This window comes from Camponotus floridanus, unplaced genomic scaffold (genome assembly GCF_003227725.1).
Source record: "Camponotus floridanus strain SB8 unplaced genomic scaffold, Cflo_v7.5 scaffold47, whole genome shotgun sequence".
Lineage (NCBI taxonomy): Eukaryota > Metazoa > Arthropoda > Insecta > Hymenoptera > Formicidae > Camponotus > Camponotus floridanus.
In genome coordinates, this window is record NW_020229625.1 from 113,374 (window position 1) to 136,899 (window position 23,526).

The 23,526-nt window shown below is 30.9% G+C and overlaps 1 protein-coding gene across 9 annotated transcripts in view; it reads left to right on the top strand.

Moving 5' to 3' along the window:
- Window positions 1–18,976, top strand: part of LOC105253306 (syntaxin-binding protein 5) — a 34,076-nt gene extending 15,100 nt beyond the window's left edge. The window contains exons 12-23 of one of the 9 annotated variants that reach the window (XM_011261253.3): window positions 112–301; window positions 5,033–5,305; window positions 5,799–6,318; window positions 13,292–13,417; window positions 13,743–13,862; window positions 13,996–14,121; window positions 14,348–14,554; window positions 14,723–14,831; window positions 17,013–17,096; window positions 17,448–17,543; window positions 17,746–17,870; window positions 17,951–18,204. In XM_011261253.3, coding sequence (XP_011259555.1) covers window positions 112–301; window positions 5,033–5,305; window positions 5,799–6,318; window positions 13,292–13,417; window positions 13,743–13,862; window positions 13,996–14,121; window positions 14,348–14,554; window positions 14,723–14,831; window positions 17,013–17,096; window positions 17,448–17,543; window positions 17,746–17,870; window positions 17,951–18,204 — 2,230 coding nt within the window. Of the gene's footprint in view, window positions 1–111; window positions 302–2,219; window positions 2,247–5,032; window positions 5,306–5,798; window positions 6,319–8,666; window positions 8,713–10,546; window positions 11,049–13,291; window positions 13,418–13,742; window positions 13,863–13,995; window positions 14,122–14,329; window positions 14,555–14,722; window positions 14,832–17,012; window positions 17,097–17,447; window positions 17,544–17,745; window positions 17,871–17,950 lie in introns of all 9 variants that reach the window. The other 8 variants (XM_011261252.3, XM_011261250.3, XM_011261258.3 and 5 more) reach the window with 8 other exon arrangements.
- The last annotated feature ends 4,550 nt before the right edge of the window (window positions 18,977–23,526 follow it).

A 23,526-nucleotide genomic window follows, 5' to 3' on the forward strand; every position in this document is an offset into this window, starting at 1 on the left:
AATTTTTTAAAATCTTTTTTATAAATTTTCAAAAGAATGTGTATGTGCTGTATTATTTTGTATAGTATAAAGAAATAAATGAGAGATAAAAGAATATATTTTTATGTTTAGATTGGCCTATGGAAACGAGTCAGGGTTAGTGATAATAGACATCGTGCAAAAGATTTCTTTAATTGTATTGAACACCAGTGATCTTGGAGGTGGCTCTGATCCTTATCAACGCGTCTTACGGAGTCCCAAACGGCAGGACGATTTGAGACGAGAAAATGAAGACAAGGCCAGAAGTCCGAGTACAGATCAGGTAATATGTACTTCTTCTTTTATCGAAATTATTTACATTTTAATTCCCCAATCCTTACCCCTCGATCTCTTTAGAAAGACCTCTTAGAATTTTTACATCTTGGGCGTCTTGCATTCTGCTTTCTCTAAATGCCAACATTTTTCTTCACTGCATGTGTAATTATAAAATATTTATAATATAGTTTAATAACTACAGTTGTGCAAAAGAATCTCATTAAAACAAAAAATATTATAGTTAAAAATTTTATGATCAATTTAAACATTATATTTTTTCAATTCTGTAAATTAGCAACCTGATAACTTTAAGAAAAAAGGAAACCTCATTATACATAACACGCACGCGTGTACCTACACATATTTAAATGTAGACGTACACAAGAAATATCGAAATTTTATTTAATTGTACAATGCAGCTCATAGAACATTTTTTCTTAACGTATAATAGGAAATAATGACCTACAGATTTTTTGTAATTTACTAGCCTAATCTTACGTGCTTGAAGAATTCTTCTGTAATTTAATTGAAAACTTTTCCTATATTTTATATGTTGTAGTATAATATTCACTAAAAATATAATCTCATCGCTCTCAAAAAATTTTTTTAAATACGTTTAAATAAAGCAAAATAATTATTGGCAACAAAAAGGTAAAGTATCCATTCGCTCCTTATATGTAATGGACATTAGTGGACATATAGGGGTAATAATCTTTTATAATCAAAAATATTTCAACCAAGATTAGAAATGTCTGACATTTTAACAAACTCTAATAAATATGAACAATTAACAAATAATCTTTAATAAAGAAATGATTTTTTATATGCTCAACTATAAATAAAAATATAACAAACATGTTCCGCCAAATTTTAATAACATTTTAAGACTTATTACTATTAATCAAATAACTGCTAATATATCAAATAATAACAGCTTTTTAAAATACAAAAAATTAATATATATATATATATATTAAAATACAAAAAATTAATATTTTTAAAATACAAAAAATTAATATATATACATTATTTAATTTTTAAATTATTTAATCTTTATTACGACATATATATGATTAATATTTTTCTTAATATTTATAGATGTAGCTTAAGCTATTTATATAGAGTTTGCATTTAAATTTCGATAGTAAAATGATACAATTGTTTTAATAAGATAATTAAATTACGTTTATAAAACGTATTCAAGCTACAATTATTTGCAAATAATTATTATATTTTCTAGAAAATTTTAAACGCAATAGTATTCTTTTTCTATTTTTAATTTGTTTATTACATATGCAGAACTTTGATTTTATTTTCTTTAATATAATAATAAAAATATTCAAAATCTTTTCATTGCTTAGCAATTTTTTTATCAGATAACATTAAACATATACAATAAATATGTTATAGAAAAAAAGACATAATTACATTGTGTTATTTTCAATATATCTATTCAAGCTGTTATCTCGCAGAAGGGATTATATATATATATTTCTAATGTATTTTATTTAATGGATTAAAGATTTTTTTTATTAAATGATTCAAATAACGCAATTTTCTAGTTTCTAACATGTTATGAAATATGTTTGTGTGGCGAAATCCACCCATATGTAAACATTTTTTGTCATATATCGAAAAGAATAATTTTACATCGGCAACTATTGGTCAAGCTTGTCATTTTCCACGTGCTAAACATTTTTTTATAAATTATATTGATATAATTTTTTTTCTTATTTCTTTATATTATTATTATGGCAAGACGTTAAAGATATTTATAAAAATCTATTTTTATAACTATTTAAAATCCATTGTAATAATGATAAATATATAATAAATGATAAATACTTTTTTTCTTTTCTATGCGATCTTATACAAAAATATCATTTTCATTATATTTATATATATATTTTGTATTTAATGTTTAGCTAACTATGTGTCTACCATTGAAGCAAGTAAGATCAAATATATTTCTGTTGAGAAATTTGTTATAGTTTTTTGTATCGTGTAATGTTGTTCTGTTATAAGAGAAAGTATTAGTCTTTATTTATATATTATTTGAGTAGATAGCAATATTAATAGTAAAAAATTCAATTTCAGTTTCTATCATTAAAATTTATAATTAGATAATAAAATGTTGAATGTAGTAATTGATGGACAAATGAAAAAAGTAGAAACAATATAAAAAACAGGATCAAGAAAAGTTAATTACTTAATTACTTAATAAGAATAACAACTGTTCTCACATAAACATTTGATGGGATCTGTGCATGTGCAGAGATTTGATATAAAAATATGTAAATGTAAGATTTACAATCATAATCATTCAATTAATATGATGCGTGTTATTAACGATGTTAACATTATATAACTTAGTATTAATTTGCTTTTGAAGACTGATACTATTTTTTTTTTAAAAGATGGATGGATATATGTATGTACATACATATACATATATTATATATTAGTGTGTGATAAATTTACAATGTTATTTGTAAATCTTTTTATTATATAACATATATCATTAGAGATTATTATTAATATACATAGTAATGCATGAGAAAAATAAATATGCAACATAAGTCATACGTCAAACATTTGCAGTGCTCAGATAATTTTTATGTATTTATGTACGACATATTATAAGAGACAGAGAATTAACAGGTATGTTGACAAATTTGGGATGTCATTGATAAAGCATCATCTATCAAATATTTGAGAAATCATGCTTAGAAAATCATTAAGGAAAAGTTAAAGATGAAATCTTATTATTGAATGTATTTATACGGTCATTTTATTTATATTTACACATGATTAGATTCGTAACTAGTTGGTATTTATTATATCATGTTAAAACAAATAATCTATTTAAACAATATTATTTGTCAGATTTATTTAAATGTAATATTTAATTGATGTAGTGCTTTTTGTGTTAGAAATCAGAAATTTATTACTGTAGATACAACAATGTTAAGAAGAATATTCTTAATGTGTGTATAGTGTGTTTATTAGCACAAAAATATAATTTATTTAATGATAATCATAACATGTTTCAGCTACGTATATACATCACATCAGTAAATGTCAGCATTGCTCAATTATTGATGAGATATCTAGCAGGTGATTAAAGACATATCCATACATTACAAATGTGTTACGAGTAAAATAGAACATTTTGTAATGTCTTCGTGAAAATTTAGGAAAAATTGATTGGAAGTCTTAATATTGAAAGTGTCCTCTAGAAGCTTTCAGATTTGATATATATTTTTATTAAATTTCAAGTTCAAATCTTAAGCCAAACTAAATTATTGTACATTTTGTTTTTTACGGTCCAGAATTTTGTGAATATTGTTAAAGATTATAATTTAATCCCCCGCCTTGGTTATAAAAGTAAATATGCAAACTTGCAATATATCCAACATGTAAAATTTTTTAATACGTGTCTTTACATGCTTGTCCTACCTTTATCAGCGTCTAGTACTGTCATTTTACTGATGTAATGCATACATGCATTGTTTAAGATCATCTCTAACTTTTCATTTATGCTTTAAAGCAAGTTAAGCGGGAATTATATTATCAAATAAATGGTACAACTGTTTTCACAGAGCTATTTTATAAAACCAGTATCCAATTATTTTCCAGCAATATTTATATACTCGCATGCTTAGTAAATGTAAATGTTAGTATATATATATTATTAATGTAATTTTTTGTTGAATCTCGTTTTGCTTATTTTATACGCGAACATGTAGATAGGGTTTATAACTTGATCATTGCATATAGATATGAAATGTATACATTGATTCAGCTATATAAGCTGATGTATATTGCATATTTTTCATCGTAACTTATTCTTTCAGAGATTTGTAGTATCGTTAAGATAATACATTTTACACTATTTGTGATCTCACTTGCTATTCTTTTATCGAGAAAATTATAGATATTTTCCATAGCAAGAATTATAAATATATATAGGTGTTGACGATTAATCGTATCTTTTTCCATTTATGATTATATTAGACAATTGTAAGATAACAATGGTACACGGTATTTCTTGAATGTGATATCTCTTTCTATAATATCTATCTTTTTTTCTCGATAACGATTTAATAATGCAAAAAGTACTGAAATTTTGAAATACTATATATATTTAAAAAATTTTTTTATTTAACATTACAAACAATTGTTTAAAAAATGAAATAAGTTCAACAAATATAATATAATCTTCATTTGTACGAGATATATTACGATATTCCATTAGCGATATTGTAAATGCAAAGGCCTACGTTTCTACGAGCATCTTGGGCATTTTGTTAGCTCTTATGGGCAGACAGATTTATTCGTGTAAAAGAAAGAAAATATACATATAATTATTGTATCCTCTGTCTGCACTCTTCGATATAAAATTTTCACGAGCTTGGGAAGTGACAAGTGACCATATGTTTGCGATAGCTTTCAACTTGAATTTGACATTGCGCTTGTTTAGGCATGTTTCACGCGTTTACAGTCACGGCAGATCATATAACAGCACGATGATAAGGGATTAGTCTACACCACTGTTAGTGGACACATGAACGCGAAAATTACCTAATGACATTTATTAAAATACATATTTTTTTAGAATTAGGTCCAGTATTTTACATATATATATTTTTACATTTATATATATATATATATGTAAAATTTCTCTTTACCTCCGAACTGATTGATTATGCAAAGTCCAACATCTTAAATTCATCAGAGTCAACGAGAATTCGCAACGGAATCCGAGCCAATAGTTGCAAGGATGGCAGATTCGACTCAACAAGTGTGTCTTCCGAATGAGAGTCAGACTGGAAACAATAGCGATAAATCTAGTGAGGAGGAATCCACGAATGAACACAATAAAGCGGGAAACGACGAGTGTCAAAAAAGTCAAGGTTGGAAGGGATTTAGTCTCAAGAGACAGCTGAGCAAAGTTGATCTGAAGATCAAAAATACTTTTACACCATCTTTGGTGTCTTCTCAGAATGGGGTACTTGTATGTTTTTTAATACGTGCTTTAATTATCATTTTTCTATGTAAAAGTTAATTTGAAGTTTTTTTTGTGTTTTCACTGCTACCGGTTTTATTTTTACGACATATTTAAACTGTGTGACGTTTTAATTGTACGTACACAAGTTAGCTTGTAGCGCAGTCATTGCATTTCTTACATCTCTGTGCCATTTATATATACGTATGTGTATACGTTATATTCTTAGAAATGCAATACAACATAAAAACTGACTCTTTCTCCTCTTTCTTCTCTTTCTTCGCAATTTTATGAAAAAGATGTCCAAATTTTTTTTACATTGTATGAAAAGTTATTTGATTATCTAAAAAGAATATCTTCTGTGTGGAAAAAAGGTTGATTTTGTGCGCTTATATCGGAAATTGCTTTTTGAAATGGATAACAGCACACTTTTGCTTCTCTTTTTGAATCTAATGTCGTTTTATGTTTACAATGTACATCTTTATGTTTCCGAAAGAGCTCGTCATCGGGGCTCATGCAAGTACCCCAATGCCAGCAGACAAGCGGTGATACTGGCAGTCAAAAGTCTTCCACATTTTACTGCAATATCAACGAAACGGCCAGCACGAGTCGTTCGCTGTCACCGGTCGAAAGTATCGACTCTGAATCCTCTTTGTCGCCAGAGAGTCAGTCAGGACGCGAAAGTCCTCAGATCGATGATAGGAAGCGAGAGATTCAAGAGGCTAGAAGCCCTGTGAGCGAGAACGAGAACGAGAAAATGATAATAAATGATGGCAATATCGGCCATATAAAAACCGAAGCAGTAAGACCGATGAATCTATCTTTGCCCGAACATGAACTAAAACCACCGCGATTGAAACGTATCGCCAAGATCAAGCAAGCAAAGAGAGAAAGCCGCTTACTTTCGGTGCCGAATCTAAAATTTCCCAAGAACGAGACAACCATTTGTGACCTAAGATGTGAAGAGAATAATGCTACCTCCGAATCGTTCACCGGCAATCTTATAAGAAGATTCAGTAAGTGTTTACATCTAACGTAGAAATGCGTTTTGTGTCGTCCGTGTGTCCTTAGAGATTACTTCATTAGATTTTCACGTTAAATGTGAATGTGTGCGTGTAATTAATTTTACGATCGAAATCTTCCTCGATCAACAAATGTGCGATTAACAATGAAATTGCATTTGTATCTGTGATTGAGAGAACATGTGGTGGGTGTAGACTAACCATAGAGAGAGCACGGCTGGCCCTGGACGTGCTTTTCTGCCTCTTTTTTTTTAATACAAAGCCTAGGATGCTCTTAGATGCGTTCATGATTATTTCCAGAGGAAACGTTAACACAACTCATATTAATTGCATCGTTGCCAAGATTGGGTAAATTGTAATAAATTGTAAATTGAAATCATTCTATCGATATTTAATTATGCATATTTGATTACTTAATAAAAACTTTATATTCATTTAATTTTAAAACAAAGTAAAGATATTAAGCTGTCTTTAATAAAAGCAAATATATTTTCTCTCTTTTCTTCTCTCTACATTTTCATTAAAAAATTTATTATGATTTGTGAAGAAAAATAAATATTTTAAATATTTCAATTTAATCCTTATATAATGTCACGAAATGTAATAATTTTCACTTACCCAATATTGGCTTTCATTATAACATGTCATCATCAAAGGTTTATGTGAAACAATTAATGAATCAGGCAATATATAAATAACAATAATAGTTTCTAACACACATGTACTCTTGCAAGAAAATCGTTGCAATAACTCTTAATAGTCCTAACATTAAAAAACGACATATGTCTTGTACTAACTGACAAGTATTAAATACTAACAATATTCAAATTTTTTGACACATAACAGATCACATAAATCTGATAAATATTCACGTACACATAAAATTGAATAAAATAGCTCGCAAATTTCTAGTTACGAGTACTTATTGCATGTCGAATACAAATGCATATTGATGAAATAGCAACGCTATTATAATGCAATCTAAATATTGTTGATAGACACTCCTATATGTAATTAAAAAGAAAATGAACGGTAGAAATTTATCTCGTGTTTATTATATTTCTAAAGAGCATGTGTTGCATATATCTTAATACGTGCAATGTGAAAATTACTTATATAAAGTTATTATACATCTCTATATTTTTAATTTTATTTATTTAAATTCTAATAATTATATAATTCTAATAATTTTAATAATTTCTTTCCGAGTGCTCGTTTTCAATATATTAAAAACGAAATAAATAATTTAGCTCTTGTAACAAGGTTTTTGCAAGAACTTGATAGCTTAAAGCTTGGTAGATATCATCGATTTTAACTAAAATGCAAAGTAATTGACGTGTATTTTTCTTGTGAAATAAATATTTATAGTTATGTGGAATAAGAGAGACTGTGCTGTGAAATTTGGTCACACAAGAGAGTGATGTAGAGTCTAATATAATGGTCAGTCAATAAATTCATTGATAATTATAATTAGGCTCGTCCGAAGTGTGTCGACGTTTCTTCGATTATGAAGAAAAGGCCTTATAATTAATAGAAGAGTGCAGACAATATTTTCGGTTAAAGGATAATACAACGCAATGTACGCCGAAAATGATAATTCTTTAAAATGCATTCCTGATTTTCAGAAAGTCAGAAAGATCAGAAAGTGCCTCTATGAGTACGTCACAAATTTTCAAATTTAAATGATGAAATCAGTGCTATGATTTGATGTAATACTGCAAGTTCTTACTGAAAATAGTACTACAAGCATATAAGATTATCAAGACAGAGATATAAATTATATCATAAAATACTCCAATAAAAGTTTATTTTTATATCTCTCTAGGTGAATATATTCATTTTATATCAGTGAATATATAATATTTTTTATATTATTTTCAGAAGAATACATTTTGAAGAATGTCAACGCTTCATTAAACTGCATCGATTGCCTTTCATAAAGTATTTGTGCCGAACCGTCCTTAGTATGCAATTCATTCGCGTTGATGATCTCGATAGGTCAATAGGTCAGGATTCACCGTACATACTTACGATTTTTCTAGTTATTCCCATCCCTAGGTTACCAATATACCTGGAATGCGTAGTAGATATTTGGAAAGTGCATCGCCTCCTGTTTGGTCTTGGTATCCATTTGTGTCAACTCGTTTCCAAGTTTTATGACTACGTTTATTCCTTGTAAACATTATTCGTATGCTCGCAAAATGTGGGAAATACCCCTTCCCCCCGCGGGAATATCAACAGGAAATAACACGACCCTGTTCGTACCGGCGCCAAGTCCTCTATCTTACACTTTACACTGTACAATGCGAATTTGAAGAGATTCTACTTTAACACTTTTTCAGGTTCAAATCAATTTTGCGGTCTTCCCCGACAGCAAGCTCGATTCAGGTAAAAACAAGGTTTTTCATATTTTGGCAGTTGTCTTATCACCGAGAGAAAAGTACACACCTTGACACCAAGCTCTCAGTCAAGATGTATGATTTTACACATTACTACAAATTAATAGGCGGTGTTCTTATCATCCTAGCTTGATCACGATAATCCAAAAATTGGGTTCTATTCGTAGATTATTAACATTCTCGAATACGATTGACATCGATTTCCACTTGCCTTCAAATCTACATGTAGATTTATGATTTTTCTCTTCTTACTTTCCAACATACGAGTATAATTATCCACAGACACCTTTCTCTCGGTACAACATTGCTTTCAAAGCTTTTGGAAATTTTTTCGATGGTTTGCACGCAAATAGCAATAGTAATAATAATAACAACACTGATGATCGTGGCATCATCAATGACAACAAGATAAAGTCATTTTTCTTTTATTGATTAGATTAAGGCGTGAAATTGTATTAATTTAATGCGCGTTATATAAACGCTGCTGACAGGACGCTGAGTCCAACTCTTGCAAATTTCTATCTCGACATTGACTGACTACTATAGAGGACTCTGCATAATATTCTGATATTCCACATAGCGAGCAACAAAATGTGCATACACGAGCAGGCGTTATCATTTTTCCTCTCAACGAGATCTTCCATAACGTCATCCCCAGTGCAGACAACAACAATGACAACAAATATTATTTCACACACAAATTTGCTCGACAAATCTTTTCAATAGTCGAGGCAAAGCCCAGTCGAATGAACTAAAGTGTTTTCAATTTGTCTTTATCGAGGAATGTCAGTCGTTTCGCATCGGTTGCGACAAAACGTGTAGTCATGAGATGGCAAAAAAAAGCTTAATCTCCTGATTTTCCATCTAATGAAAATAGACGTTAGTTTTACACAAACATCTATTCTGATGCAAACCTTCATCACGCTATTTCGATGTGAATGATTCTGACGAATCATTGTTTTTTAAGTAGGATCCTCCCGAAATTAAGGCTTGTCATCATTATCGAAACAACATGAGAAGAATGCTTTCGATATCATGAATTTCCACGTATGAGAATATTTTAATGAAAAGACAGAGTTTCTTTATTAAAGCGCTTTCGCATACGTGTGTTATTTAATAGAGAACAATAGTTGTTTTTGAATATTACGAAACAATTTGACAACAAAAGTAATTGTTGACCATTTCTTTTCTCGCCAACTATTCAACTTCATTATTACATTAAATGACATCTTCGAATTTAGGGTGGGAAATCAAATATATATATATATGTAAAACTCTACATAAGAAGAATTTATAAATGTGTTTAGATGAAAATTTTAAATTAAAATTTTTCTGTAATATATCTCACTTTATTGTATATACTATATATCTAACTAAACTAACGATACTTTGTGACTTGATATTTTTTTAAACCTTGTTGTTATATAAGTTATAATAAACGTCTCTGCTATTTCAATATTTTGTTTGATACTTTTTATATTTTTATTCCGTTTACATGATGAGTATTTCTATTTTTAATTAATCGTAATAAAAAAGAAATTTCTATAGAAAACATGAATAAACGATAAAATAGAGCGCGTAAGATAGGTAACATATGCCTATAAAAAAACCTGCTAATTGTGAAAATTAAAATAAAATTTATTTTCATGGAAATTAGCTTTTCATACGTTTTTGTTTTCTCGTTTTGAAGCTTTGGAAGCTTGATAGAAGCGCTCATTTCCATATAAAAAAAAATCCAATCTGCACACAAATTTGCTTTATAAACGAAAGCAACGACCAAGTCGTATACTTGACTCCACATTTGACTTGTCACTGATTTGTAGATGAACGGGATGTGCGTATTGCCGGTGACAGGAAGAAGTACAGTGGGTGTTGGTGGTGAGAGAGGTGACAATGGTGATAATAGTGATGGTTGTAGCACCGGCGGCGGTGGCGGTGGCAGCAATGGCGCCTACAATAGTGACGGTGGTGGAGGTTCTAGTGCTGGTGGTGCTTGCGTAACTCGCTCGGGTACTCGTAATGCCGCCGCCGGCGCGATTAGCGGTACAGACGAGGAAATTAATATGCAAGTGTCTCGCAAGGGTGTCACGTTAGATCAACGTCACCCGCGCGCCCAGGGTATAAGGAAGCTCCAGAAGTGTCTGAGCACCACTACCAGCCACTTCGAGGTGGATTCCGCCTCGGGTGCTACCGCCGCTTTTCCGACAGTCTCGCTATTCTACGCTCAGCGTAGCACGGAGATGAGAAGTTGCTCCCCAGCCGTCCCTCAAGCATCTCTGAACTACCAGAATATCCTCACCAACACCAGACAGTATAGCAGCTTTGGTAGTATTGCGTCGACAGCTAATTATAATTTTAATTATTTATGTATGGACTACGTAGACCACCGATATATTATTCTCTTTCTCTCTGTGACACCGAATGGAAAAGCTACTCTTCTCTGACCGCTTGACTTTTAGTTTGATTTTCTTGCGAATAGAACGATTTTTCTCGGATCAAATCTTTTAAGCGTGGAAAGTGCCGGATCTTTCGCGCAACGTTGCTCTATGTTTCATTATATATATATATATAATTTAATATACATCAGAAAATTAATTTATTATATATAGAAAAATGTATAAATTTTTATACATCGATAATTGATTATTTGAAATATTATTACGTATATATTTATTTTTTCAGGGTAATACTTATTATTCCTCTTGCTCTTGCTATAAAATCAATTATTTTCTCAATTGATTTTAAAACTAAGCAGGATTTTTTTTTCAATAATTTGTAAAATCATAAGCAACGTTGTTCCCGAGATCCTTGCAAAACAACATACGTTTTTCTATTGTCTAGAATCAATAGATACTGTCTGGTCTTTACTGATCTGATTGTGAAAGTGACTTCGATAGTGACTTCTCTCTCACACTACGATGCATCTCTTTCTTTCTGACTTGTATATGCTCTTTAGTGGATCTTTTCTAAATAAACACAAAAATGGCACATCCATCTGGATTGCGTGATCTCTAGTTGTCACACTGCACCCTCGAAAAGAGATACTCTTTCCTACTCTTTTCGTTTTTGCCTATGTGGCAGGCTTTTAATTTCTGCTTCTTTTATAGATGTGATCTATAACGTTGCATCTCAAATAAGTACTTCCCAGCTCGATGCACAATTTAAGACGCACCTTGTGTGAATATATCGATAATAAGACGGATTTTACAAGCTAAATGTGCAAAAATGTCGGAGGGATCAAATATTACGTGTCAACATCTTATAAACTTGAACAAAAAAAATACACATCCTCACATCTTTTCTCTTCGTATTTGTCTATTATCTGTTGTATAACACTATCTTTTATCACATTATTATACAAAAAATAACTATTTTTATGCAACTCTTTTAAAAAGCGATTTGTTTGCGTCAAAATAGCGCCACGTGTTAACTTTTATCAATTTATTAAAAGTGTCATATATGTGTAAAACCCAAATTTCTTCTTATAAATAGACTCGATTTATCTGCATCGCTATATCTCAAATATTTTATCTAAAACGTGTACACTAAAAAATATATAGGATGGAACAAATTTATGAAATAATATTCAGATAATACAACTACACTCATTATGCACATACAACATACACACAACTATTGTATCTATTAAATTTAAATTTTATATTATATGACATTTAAATTTTATATTACAATTTAAATTTTATATTACATTAGAAGTAATACAATGCTGAAAGAATTATATTCAGAAAACGATATATTTCTTAATTCGATTGCATATTTCGATTGCCACTTTTGCAAAACTGTTTATGATTGAAAATATATATAAAGTATCTTACAAATCTTATCTTTAAATTACACCAAGCTTATACGAAATGCATTGGGTTGGTCTAATTCTTTGTATTTATTACGGAAGACTCGATCGACTTTTATGTTATGATGATGATTCGTCATCACATAACTCGGAGGTCACCCGAATACTTTACGCGTGCATGCAAGAGTAATTTTTCATGCCACTCGTCTATTTAACTTACTTATGGGATTAACCGTGTCTACGAACGCGAATATTCTCTTTATACTCTAAGATAATTCCACGCAAACCGAATACGCAATAATACACATGCGTGTGTGCGTGTGAACTTGTGTGCGTCTTTGTATGTATGTATGTTTTGTGTAAATTTACAACTGACTTGATATATTCATAAGTCCTGATGAATCTAAAGTCTGCGAAGGGTAATTAATATGTAAACTGCAATCGTGGGAAACACTAATTGTGATAGTTGTTGTTGTTGCTGTCGCTGTTATTATTATTATTATTATTGTCATTATCATCGTCGTCCTCATAATGAGCATTTCTCATCGTCACGATCATTATTATTACTGTCCTCTTGAAGCTGCGCTCTGTCTTTAATAAATGTTCTAATTACGCTAGTTTGCGATATACACTACGTAAAGATGATGTAAACGTGTCGAAAATAATTTCAATAGTTATTGTGCATGCTTCGTAGCTCAACAAAAATTGGATCATTTTTATTCTATAAATAATCGATAATTTTCTTTTGGGATCGCTGGTCGGGTAGACAAATTCGATGGTTCCTTCCAACGATCAAGGAGCTCGAGTATGTCGTCCCTCGAAAATATCACCACAGAAACCATAAGCTGCCTTACATTTGCGGATTCTTATACGAAAAAAAACGGTGCGTAAACTAGTTTAATGATTTGTGTACAAAAGTTAATTTTTAAAATTCTTTCACATCTATGTCTGTTACATATATTATGTATATTGTATAGTACAGTTTTTTTTATTAATACCGTTAGCTCGACGAATCGATTATTATTAATTCTTGCTCTTGTCGATATTGCCTAAAGTAATTTATAAATATTAAAAGATTAATTATATTAGAACTTTTCTTTTTTTACGATGCTAGTAAATTATTTGCATAATTTAACGCGGAGTAAATTATTTGAAAAAATTTAACACAGAAAAAATTTGCAATAATTTAACTGTTTTCTTTTTTAAAGATACAAGCGGTATGCCAACTTTATGGATTGGCACGTCTCTGGGATCTGTACAGACTGTTGTATTCAATACACCTGCCCATGGCGAACGTCATGCTCATCCAGTGGTTGTGTCTACTTGTAGTAAGTAAAACTTTTGTTATATTTTCAATTTTATATAAAATATCATCAATTTAAAAAATATAGCATCTTTTTGTCTAAAACAGCTCGGGAGCATGTAATATGAATTTAAATATGGATTTGATTGTGTGCGCAGATGGATCTACTTTCAAACTCAAGGGTTGTATTCTGTCCATGTCATTCTTAGATTGCAATGGCGCTCTAATTCCATATTCATTCGAGTCTTGGAAAGATGAAAATACGGATGGCAAGGAACGCAGCAGTAGGTTTCATTTCTTTCAATAATCATACATTCGTAAAAACAAAAACGAATGTGGAAATATTAGTTAATAATTTTCTGTGACTTTTGTTCATTTAAAAAAAAGTCCTATTTGCAATATATAATTTAATAATATATGCTAATATTTTAATATGACATATATTACATGTAGGACTATATACTTTATATGTAATATATGTCATATTAACAGAATGGATTTCTATTAAAGAGAGTCAAGGTAAATGTACAAATAGCCGAATGTCACCGTCAGCGAACACGCAAGTCAGCGGGGACAATTTTGAAGATAGACAATTTGTGGTGCTTGCATCGGAAAAGCAAGCGAGAGTTGTCGCATTACCTTCCCAAAACTGTGTTTATAGACAACAGCTGGCGGATTCTCATATCGTAATTAAAGCAGAGGTTACATCGTTGAAAGGTATAACTTCTATATATTCTATATATTTTCTTCTATATATTTTTTACATAACGCGAATATAGAAATATAACTGTTATTTAGATTTATTATTATGTTTGCTACATGTAATTATTTCAAAATACGTAACACTTTCGCGAAGAGCCTCATTTTCGAAACATTTCTGTCTAGATAATGTCTGTCTGGTATGTTATGTTTCCAATGGTCACATCACGACGTACAGTCTGCCTAGCCTTAGACCGCTGATAGACGTTGATTTTCTACCTCTTATAGACTTGAGGTAAGAACAGTAACTATCTCTCTTTCTGATTTGTTATTGTAGCTCTATCAAAGCAATATAGTGACAATATTTGCACATGATGCGTTGCACTATACGCTATTATAATATTTGCAAAAGTTTCTACATTTTTTTTATTCTTATATAATGTACTATATTGAATAGTACAGGTATACATTAAAAAGTACATTAAAAATACATTAGAAGTATTTTACATATCATATAATATTCCAAATCGTAAATGATATTTATACATTAAAATGTAACATATGTCTGTCGCACATCTATTTATGATTAAATTATAAATTAACGGTGTCATGTCAATAATATTAACATTCATAATAACTTGCTGTGTTTTTTTCAAATATAATAATATTCGAAACAATACAATTAATTTTTTTCAAAAGATACTAATTAAATTTGCATATAAATTATTTTTAATATATTCTTACGTTAAAAATACCATATCATCGCAAAAGAATATGTCAAAAAAATGGTGAGTTCATCTTTTTTCAGCAAAAAAATATATCGATAAATTTTTAAAATTAAATGAAACTCTGCTCACAGTTCTAATATTTTACAGAAAAATTACAATTGAAAGATGGATATATTAAATTACGATATTTTTAAACATGGTATATGTACGTAATAATTTTTTATTAGAAAACACAGAGTAGGAGATAGCTTTTAAAAGGTAAAAGAGAAAAAATTCAGAGATTTTTTATTAAAGGCGATAACACCATAAATTATGTATTATTTTCAAGCAAAAGCTTATTTGCTGCATAAAAAATTTATAAATCTATATTTCTAAAGCATTTGTAGCAAAATTTCTCTCTTCTATTTATATATAGCTGGTCATTTATTTTTTTAGATATTCTATTCAATATTTTGACGCATGAAATTGATAAATCATAAAAATCTCGCTTATTCTCTTATCGTCGCTTAAATTTTATATTTATTCGCAGTAGAATAAACAAAAAATTTGAAATTCGAATAGATTTAGGTAAACTACCGAAACCAGATATAAATATATTATGACCGTACGTAAAGATATTATGATTGTCAGGTACTTATTTACATTTCAAGAATATTTCACAATGTCTTATAATCATTTTCTATAAAATTTCATATTAATTATCTGTGTACAATTGTTTCTAGAAGTGTGCAGAGAGAGAGAGAGAGAGAAAGAGAGAGAGAGAGAGTCATTAAATATATCAAAATAATATTAAAAACATAAGTTTAATTATATAAGATTAAATATTTTTAGAAATAATGTGGCACACTTTTAGAAATTTTTTTTATGTATTAAGTGTAAATTATGCGAATGTCTAGGAACTATATAAATTTATAAAAATTTACGTATTTTTTTTTGTGATCGATGTGTGTGTGTGTGTCTGTTAATAACTTATATTATTTATGAAATAATATCCAGAATAAATATAAAGAATAGCAATAAATTTTATATATTTATATGAATAAATATGACTTTTATATTGATTATCTATCAAGAAATGAATTAACAATACTATTAGCATGTGACTTTTCTCTGCAATAAATGCACTCGTTAACCCTTAACACAATTTAAGCATGTTTCATTTATAGTATTTTCTACAAGCACTTCTACTGCACTTCTTTATCTTGAAGCATATGCTACATTTGCAGAGAATGATGCAGTTGTGAAACGAATGAAAATGCGAATTTGCTAACAATAAGTAGTGTTTATGCTACATTAACATGAAAATATTTTCTGTTACATTTCTGTCAATTTAATTACATTCTTTTGTACAGTGTTTCACAATCACGTGATATAAAATTGGCTGTTTTTATGGCAATAATATTCTTCATCTGCAAGTTCTTTTTATACTTGAAAATATCTTTATTTCATCATATGTATTTACGATTTCTCTTTAACAAAATCTAGCACTACACTATGGACTTTCAGGCAACATTTATCATTTTCTCGTCTTTTTCACTTACAAATTTTTCTATACATATACAAAAAACAAAATATATCGTGCGAACATAGTCACATTTGAAAAGAAAATTTGAAAATAATTGGGATAGCTGTGTCTTAAGGGTTAATGCTAATTATAATAACATAAAAAAATAACGTAATAAATCTCTTATATTAATCCGTGTAAAGTCGAGCGCTCACTTTCCTCCTGTCTCTGTAATCTCTAACAGTTTTCAGACTACAAAACACGGCATTGTAGACCCCATGTTGAGCATATGGGGTCATCAACTCTTTGTTAATGGCGATACCGATCAGTAAGTCATCTATGAAGTACAGCTCACCATATGTAAAACCTTTACACAACACACAATGTGCCTTGCGTGCAATATATACTAATATATAATACATACCATCTTTTTTCGATTTCATAATTTTGCTACCAGCTTCATACTAGTTATGTGAAAGCGTTTCTCACGCGATTCAAACCCTCAATAATCACCAACGAACTGGTTTTTATTGCCTACCAGAGCTTTATGCTATGTATATAAGATCGCACACTCGACACTCTTTTACAGTTGTACCCTGATATTGCCATTTTTCGTATAATCTATATTAGTTATGAAATAACGCATTGCAGTAAAGTTGGCTTGTGCATTTTTTTGCAGGATCGCAAAGACGCTTTGCTTCAGCAATCGAGGCCATGGTTTATACCTTTCTTCACCTATGGAAATTCAAAAGTTCTCCGTTTCGAGTGAATTCTGGTATTGTTTTATACATCCGTTTTATTTCTACTTTAATAAAAAAAAATTATTACTTTTAGTCTCATGTTGGATTAATATTAATGTATTAAACTTAACATTGAATATTTGATTTAATAATTTAATATAATAATTTAATATTCGATTTAATATTCGATTTATAATTTAATTTATCAATTAAAGATGTATTTTTATATTTTTTTAGCGCTGAGTTGACGGAGATGATGGGTGATTTGTTTATTGGTCATGATATGCCAGAACCGCCTAAAGAAAGTTTCTTTAAAGGTTTATTCGGTGGAGGTTCGAGAAGTCTCGATCGAGAGGAGTTATGTAAGTGGATATTTAAATTTTTTAAACAAAAAACTGTGAATAAAATCCAAAATTAATGTCTATATCGATGCCGATTGTAGTTGGAGAATCTAGCGGTCGTGCGTCGCGCACAGTGGCGAAACATATTCCAGGACCAAACGAGGCTCTTCGAGAACGAGTCTCTAGCGCAACGGGAGAAGTAAATATAGCACATCAAATGGTTGTGGAACGCGGTGAGAAGCTATCGCAGCTCGAGGAACGAACCGCGCGCATGATGACGGAGGCTGAGAGCTTTTCGCAAGGCGCTCACGGATTGATGCTCAAGTACAAAGACAAGAAATGGTACCAGCTATGAGAACATAATTTGGCTCGAGCCCGGTGAAATGACACATGTTTCTTTAATTATTATTTAGCGTTCACATTTCTCGTCTATGAGTTTTGTCATGTTAAGAAAAATTAAAAGTTAGACGCGTATTATGATTCTCACACACGCACATTCTGTACGAGAAACATCTACACGAAGAGAGGGATAAAGGTATATTATATATGTACATCTCATATGCGATCACCTGTGCGACGCACATGGAACACACGCACATTCTGTAATGAGAAAAAGATAAGCGCGAAAAAATATATTTCAAAGCGAATAATTTTAGCGATAATTTCTCAAATATGTAATTATAGATCTCTCTGCGTACGGGTGAATAAAAGAGGGACGTCGATGAGATGGAGGTTTTGTTGTAATGAATTTCCGCGGATGTACGACACACGTACGCGTATAATTACACTTATATATAAAATATAACTTATGCAAAAAGATGATTGAGAGTATATACGAGTCAATATAAGCAATTATATAATAATTCGCCTTTTAACCGGTGGCACTCGTTAATTCATTCGGACGTCCTGTGAACATTGTTTAATGGCGCCTTGCCTTGTTTGCTTCTCAATAAAGAATTGCCAATAAGTATTTACGAATGCCACATTGTTGCAAAGTTTAAGCACTTTTGAATATATAGAATCGAATGAATGCTAAGAATCGCATTAGTTAAGTCTAAAAATAGTACATATATAATATACATACATATATGCACGAGTTCTTAAATTAATATTATATATGTGTTATATATGAGAGAGGATATATATACATATATACATCTATATATATATATATATATATATATATATATATATATATATATGTAAAATTGGAATGAAATATGACTACTCATATTATATTAACAATACAACTAAAATTTGCAGAATAGTAAACATATTGTAGAAAAGAATTGTTATCGATTAATAATTCTTATTCCGCGATGTAAATTTTATAATCGTGTATATTGTAAGCTGACTTATATCTAAGTATTTATCAGTACGCGATCGTAGATTATTTCGTAAATATACGTTAAGGGTTAAAAATAAAAATGTGACCAATGCGATTCTTATAAGTTCATCAAGTGTAAAAGAGAGATTTGTTAGGCTCGATATAGAAACGATTTTATGCATACTTTTAAGAAAGTTACGAAGGCAAGACGGCACAGTGACACTATTCCGAATGTATTGACAATAAATTTAGTTAATTTCTCGGTGAGAAAAAAAGTATTGGATAAAAGTTGAATGCAATGAAATATATTTTATCCAGAATGGCGAGTTGAGCAGATTGCAATAGCTGCTGCATTCGCCACGCTGATAAGAATGTATTAATTGTTATCGATTGTAGTATCGCTAGACGTGCTATGTATATATAAAGAAAAATAGATACTGTAGAACAGATTCTGCGTTATAAAGCTGTTTATATAAAAATGTATTATGAGTTACGCTATTTCAATGCCGATGATAAATTCAACTGAATTTACATTACATTCAAATGAAATCTACTACTGTAATTTTAACACTATATATATATAGTTTAGATTAATTAAAGACAATATAAATAAACATATATATATATATATATTTGAATGTATGTATATGTGTATATATATATTTTATATATATGTATATATATATATATATATATATATATATATATATATACACGTACATACATACATACATACATACATACATAAATATACACATACATGTACACATACTATGCGCGATAAGTTTATTTGAATTTATCGAGGCTCTGAATCGTCGTACTGCTTCCATAGCAATAATTGTATAGTCGATGTTAATGGTACTAATCACTCGTACTTAATATGCCCACAGAAGATTAATTAGAATGCATTTTTCGAATTAATTCGAGCTCATGATATAATTTCCCTTGGACAATATAATACACGTATAAAAATCCGTTGTCCCATTACACTCTTTATCACGGGATGTCTTCACTATTGATTACTAGTACAAAGGAGCGCGAGCTCGTTCGTCGAAATGTACGAACTGTAGGTGAAATTCATTGATGCTGAATTTGTAATACGTTTGTGAGAGTGCGCAGATTATATATATATATATGATTCTGAATTACGACCCTGTTTTAACTAAACTGCTAACTCTGACAGACGTTTCACTATCCTATGTCTAGAATTATTATTCCTCGGATACCCGACACTCAGTATGTAAGCAGTTCAGTGGTAGATAAGATACATTCAAAATAAAATATAAAGTATCCTAAGAAGCGAAAATTTGTTAATGCCCGAATTACGAAAGTCGGTACACAAATTAGAAGAGGAATATGTTCTTTCGGTGGAGATAAATCGCGTCTACTACTATAATAATTAGTAGGTAGTTTCATGTGAGTTATAGTTACAGAAAAGATAGAAAATTATATTATTATTTAAATGTTACAATAATATATTCAAAAAATTTGTTGCACAAAGATTATATATATTTATTGAGACAATTTCTCATTATTTATCAAAGAATTTAGTCATATTTCAAAACAATTTCTGATGATAGTATATCATCTACTTTATATATAGACTATAGTATGTAAAGAAAAGAAAGATATGGCTAGATCGATGGCTCGAGAATGATATGGCTAGATTGAAAATATTCGACTGTAATTAATCGATTTGCTTACTGCTTATATTTTTTTTATGTGCTATATGGTCTTGAAACCCAGAAAAATATTATCTATATAAAGTAAATTTTTAACTCTTTCTAGCCCATATTCCTATTATATCGAGTTTCCTACTGAGATAAAAGATTTGTGTTTTATTGTTTCTTATTGCATCTGATTAAATAATATATCATATAAATAAGTAATAGTGTACAACAAAATTATAGAATTATAGAGAGAGAATGTACAGAGAGAGGAGCTATATCTTAATTATCAAGTAAATATATAGCTCACTTACATATACATATATATACATATATGTGTATATATACACGCAGATGATATTAATTAATTTCAAACAAAATCTACGATGATGCTGAAGATTGTCGTTGGGCTGGACAGAGATAATCGGAATGTGCATACATTTTAAAGTCCCTTTAGATGTTCACAAATAGAAATGTAACAAATATCTCTTTTACTACATACTTAATTAATTTTTGTACACTAATATATAATTTTTTTTAGTCACCTAGATGAAAATGACAAGACACGTATATAAATGAAAGATTTTTTTCGTACAGCTATTCTTCAAAGTCTATACTTTTTTGTCAACAAATGAACCATGTTCCTTTTAAAGAGTTATAATATTATCTATATTCTCTCTTTAAAAAGGCTTCGATATAATTATATATGATTTTCGATTCATGTAAGTATTATGATGCGCTATTAAATTCAATATTATAAACGAAAGAAGTATATATTTTTAAGTGCGACGAAATACCTAATACTCTCGATTTATACTACTATTGACGATCTAGTTGAATTTTTATTTTTCAATGATATTAGATATATCATCTTATAATTGTAAGAGTACTGCCTCGGCTACAGACTGTATCTTGGCTCCAATTTAATAAATGAGTTTTACTCGAAATCGAAAAATATCATCGAAGTATCTTCTTCTACACTGACTTTAAACTAGAGTACAATTTTGTATAATTATTTTATTTTAAAGACTTATAATCGTCAGACTTATTCTTTTCAAATAAAGACTGTTTCTGTTGCCTCATATTTATATCATCATGTATACTATATGTACCTCATTTTTGTCATAATAAATTTAACTTTTTAATATATACTAGAGTCAATTTCTTTATCATTTCGCAAGTCTAATTTTATAGAGCTCTCTAACGTTTTAAAAAAAGAAATTAAACAATTTTTGCAAACTAAACAATTTCTTCATTAATGCCACGTATGTTTTCTCAACAAAATTTTATTTCTAGCTTAATAATCGAGATAATTAGCGTAGGAAATGAGATTGCAGCAAGTAAGGAGGACCTTTTTCGATGATGAATTTTCGCCAAGGAAAAATAACGCACAGGTCAAGGCTCTCGAAAACCTCGCCCTTTTTATTCGCTCTTTAACCGGAAGGAACGGTGACTGCTATCGACACCCCGGCTCGTAATTAAATTAATTTCTGCATCTCTTCCTTCGACGGTATAGGCATCGGCGTGGAATAATGCAATGGCGCAACCCGTTGCGACGTGGCGCGACGCGACGAAGGTGCTCGACCGCACTTTCTCTCTCTCTCTCTCTCCCCTTCTCTCTCCCTTTCTCTCTCTCTCTCTTTCTCTCTCGCGCACACTTCTCATTTCCAATTTAAAAATAATGAGAATTTACTGCGAATAGGTGTGGCTGTCGCGCACAGATACCCATTGACTATACCAGCGTCTCGGCCGCGCGCGAAGTGGAATGAATTGAAAAAAATTCAATTTAGCTTCGGGTATACCGCCGACCGGCCGCGATGCGACGCGATCCGACGTGACGCGACGCGCGCCTTCTTTTCTCGCCATAAAGGGAACAATAGATTGAAATTTATTTATTTTCCTCGGCTATTTATCCAGCGCGTTTCTCAAAAAATAAAAAAGAAGAAGAATCCCGACAATTGTTTTACTTCTACTACACGGGAAACGATAGCTGAAAAAGAAAGAAAAAAAAAGAGGGATATTGGAATGTTCCCTTTTGCGGAAAATTTAACTACGGACAATCGCCCTCCCTCTCGGTTCATTATATTAATCGACGTCGCGAAGATCGAGAGCCGTTCTCGCGCGATTCGAATAACAATACGTGTCGGCGAGTACGCGTCTATGTTGTCGGCAACATAGTAGAAAATAGGAAACGAATAAAGATCCGGGAAAGAGCGAGAAGAGAGCCCGGCCGTCTGTCTCGGGCGCGCGCAATAAAATGTAAATTCGCGGCAATTCGCGCTTCGTCCTCCCCCTCGATATTGGGAACCCGGATGTCCCCTCCCCCCCCTCTCTCTCTCTCCCTCGCTGGGCCCCCTGTCTCTCGTCTCCCAAAGATCCCCGTGTAACGGTAAGTAAGTGGCGAGTGCTGCGTTCGGAGCCCGCGGGCTCCGCCGTCATTTGCATGAGTAACGGTGGAGAGCGCCCGGAACGGAGACTAAGGGTGTAGCGAGACGAGTAATTTATAGTCAATAATTCTTGGCGAGGCAATTTTCGCATCGAGCGCGAACGTTTCCTTGGAACGACGACGGCGACGACGGAGGAGGAGGAGGAGGAGCAGGAGGAGGAGGATGAGGAGGGATCGGGGAGGCGAAATGGCGGGAAATGAGGCGGAATGTTAAATAGCCCGTCGTCTTTCACAGGT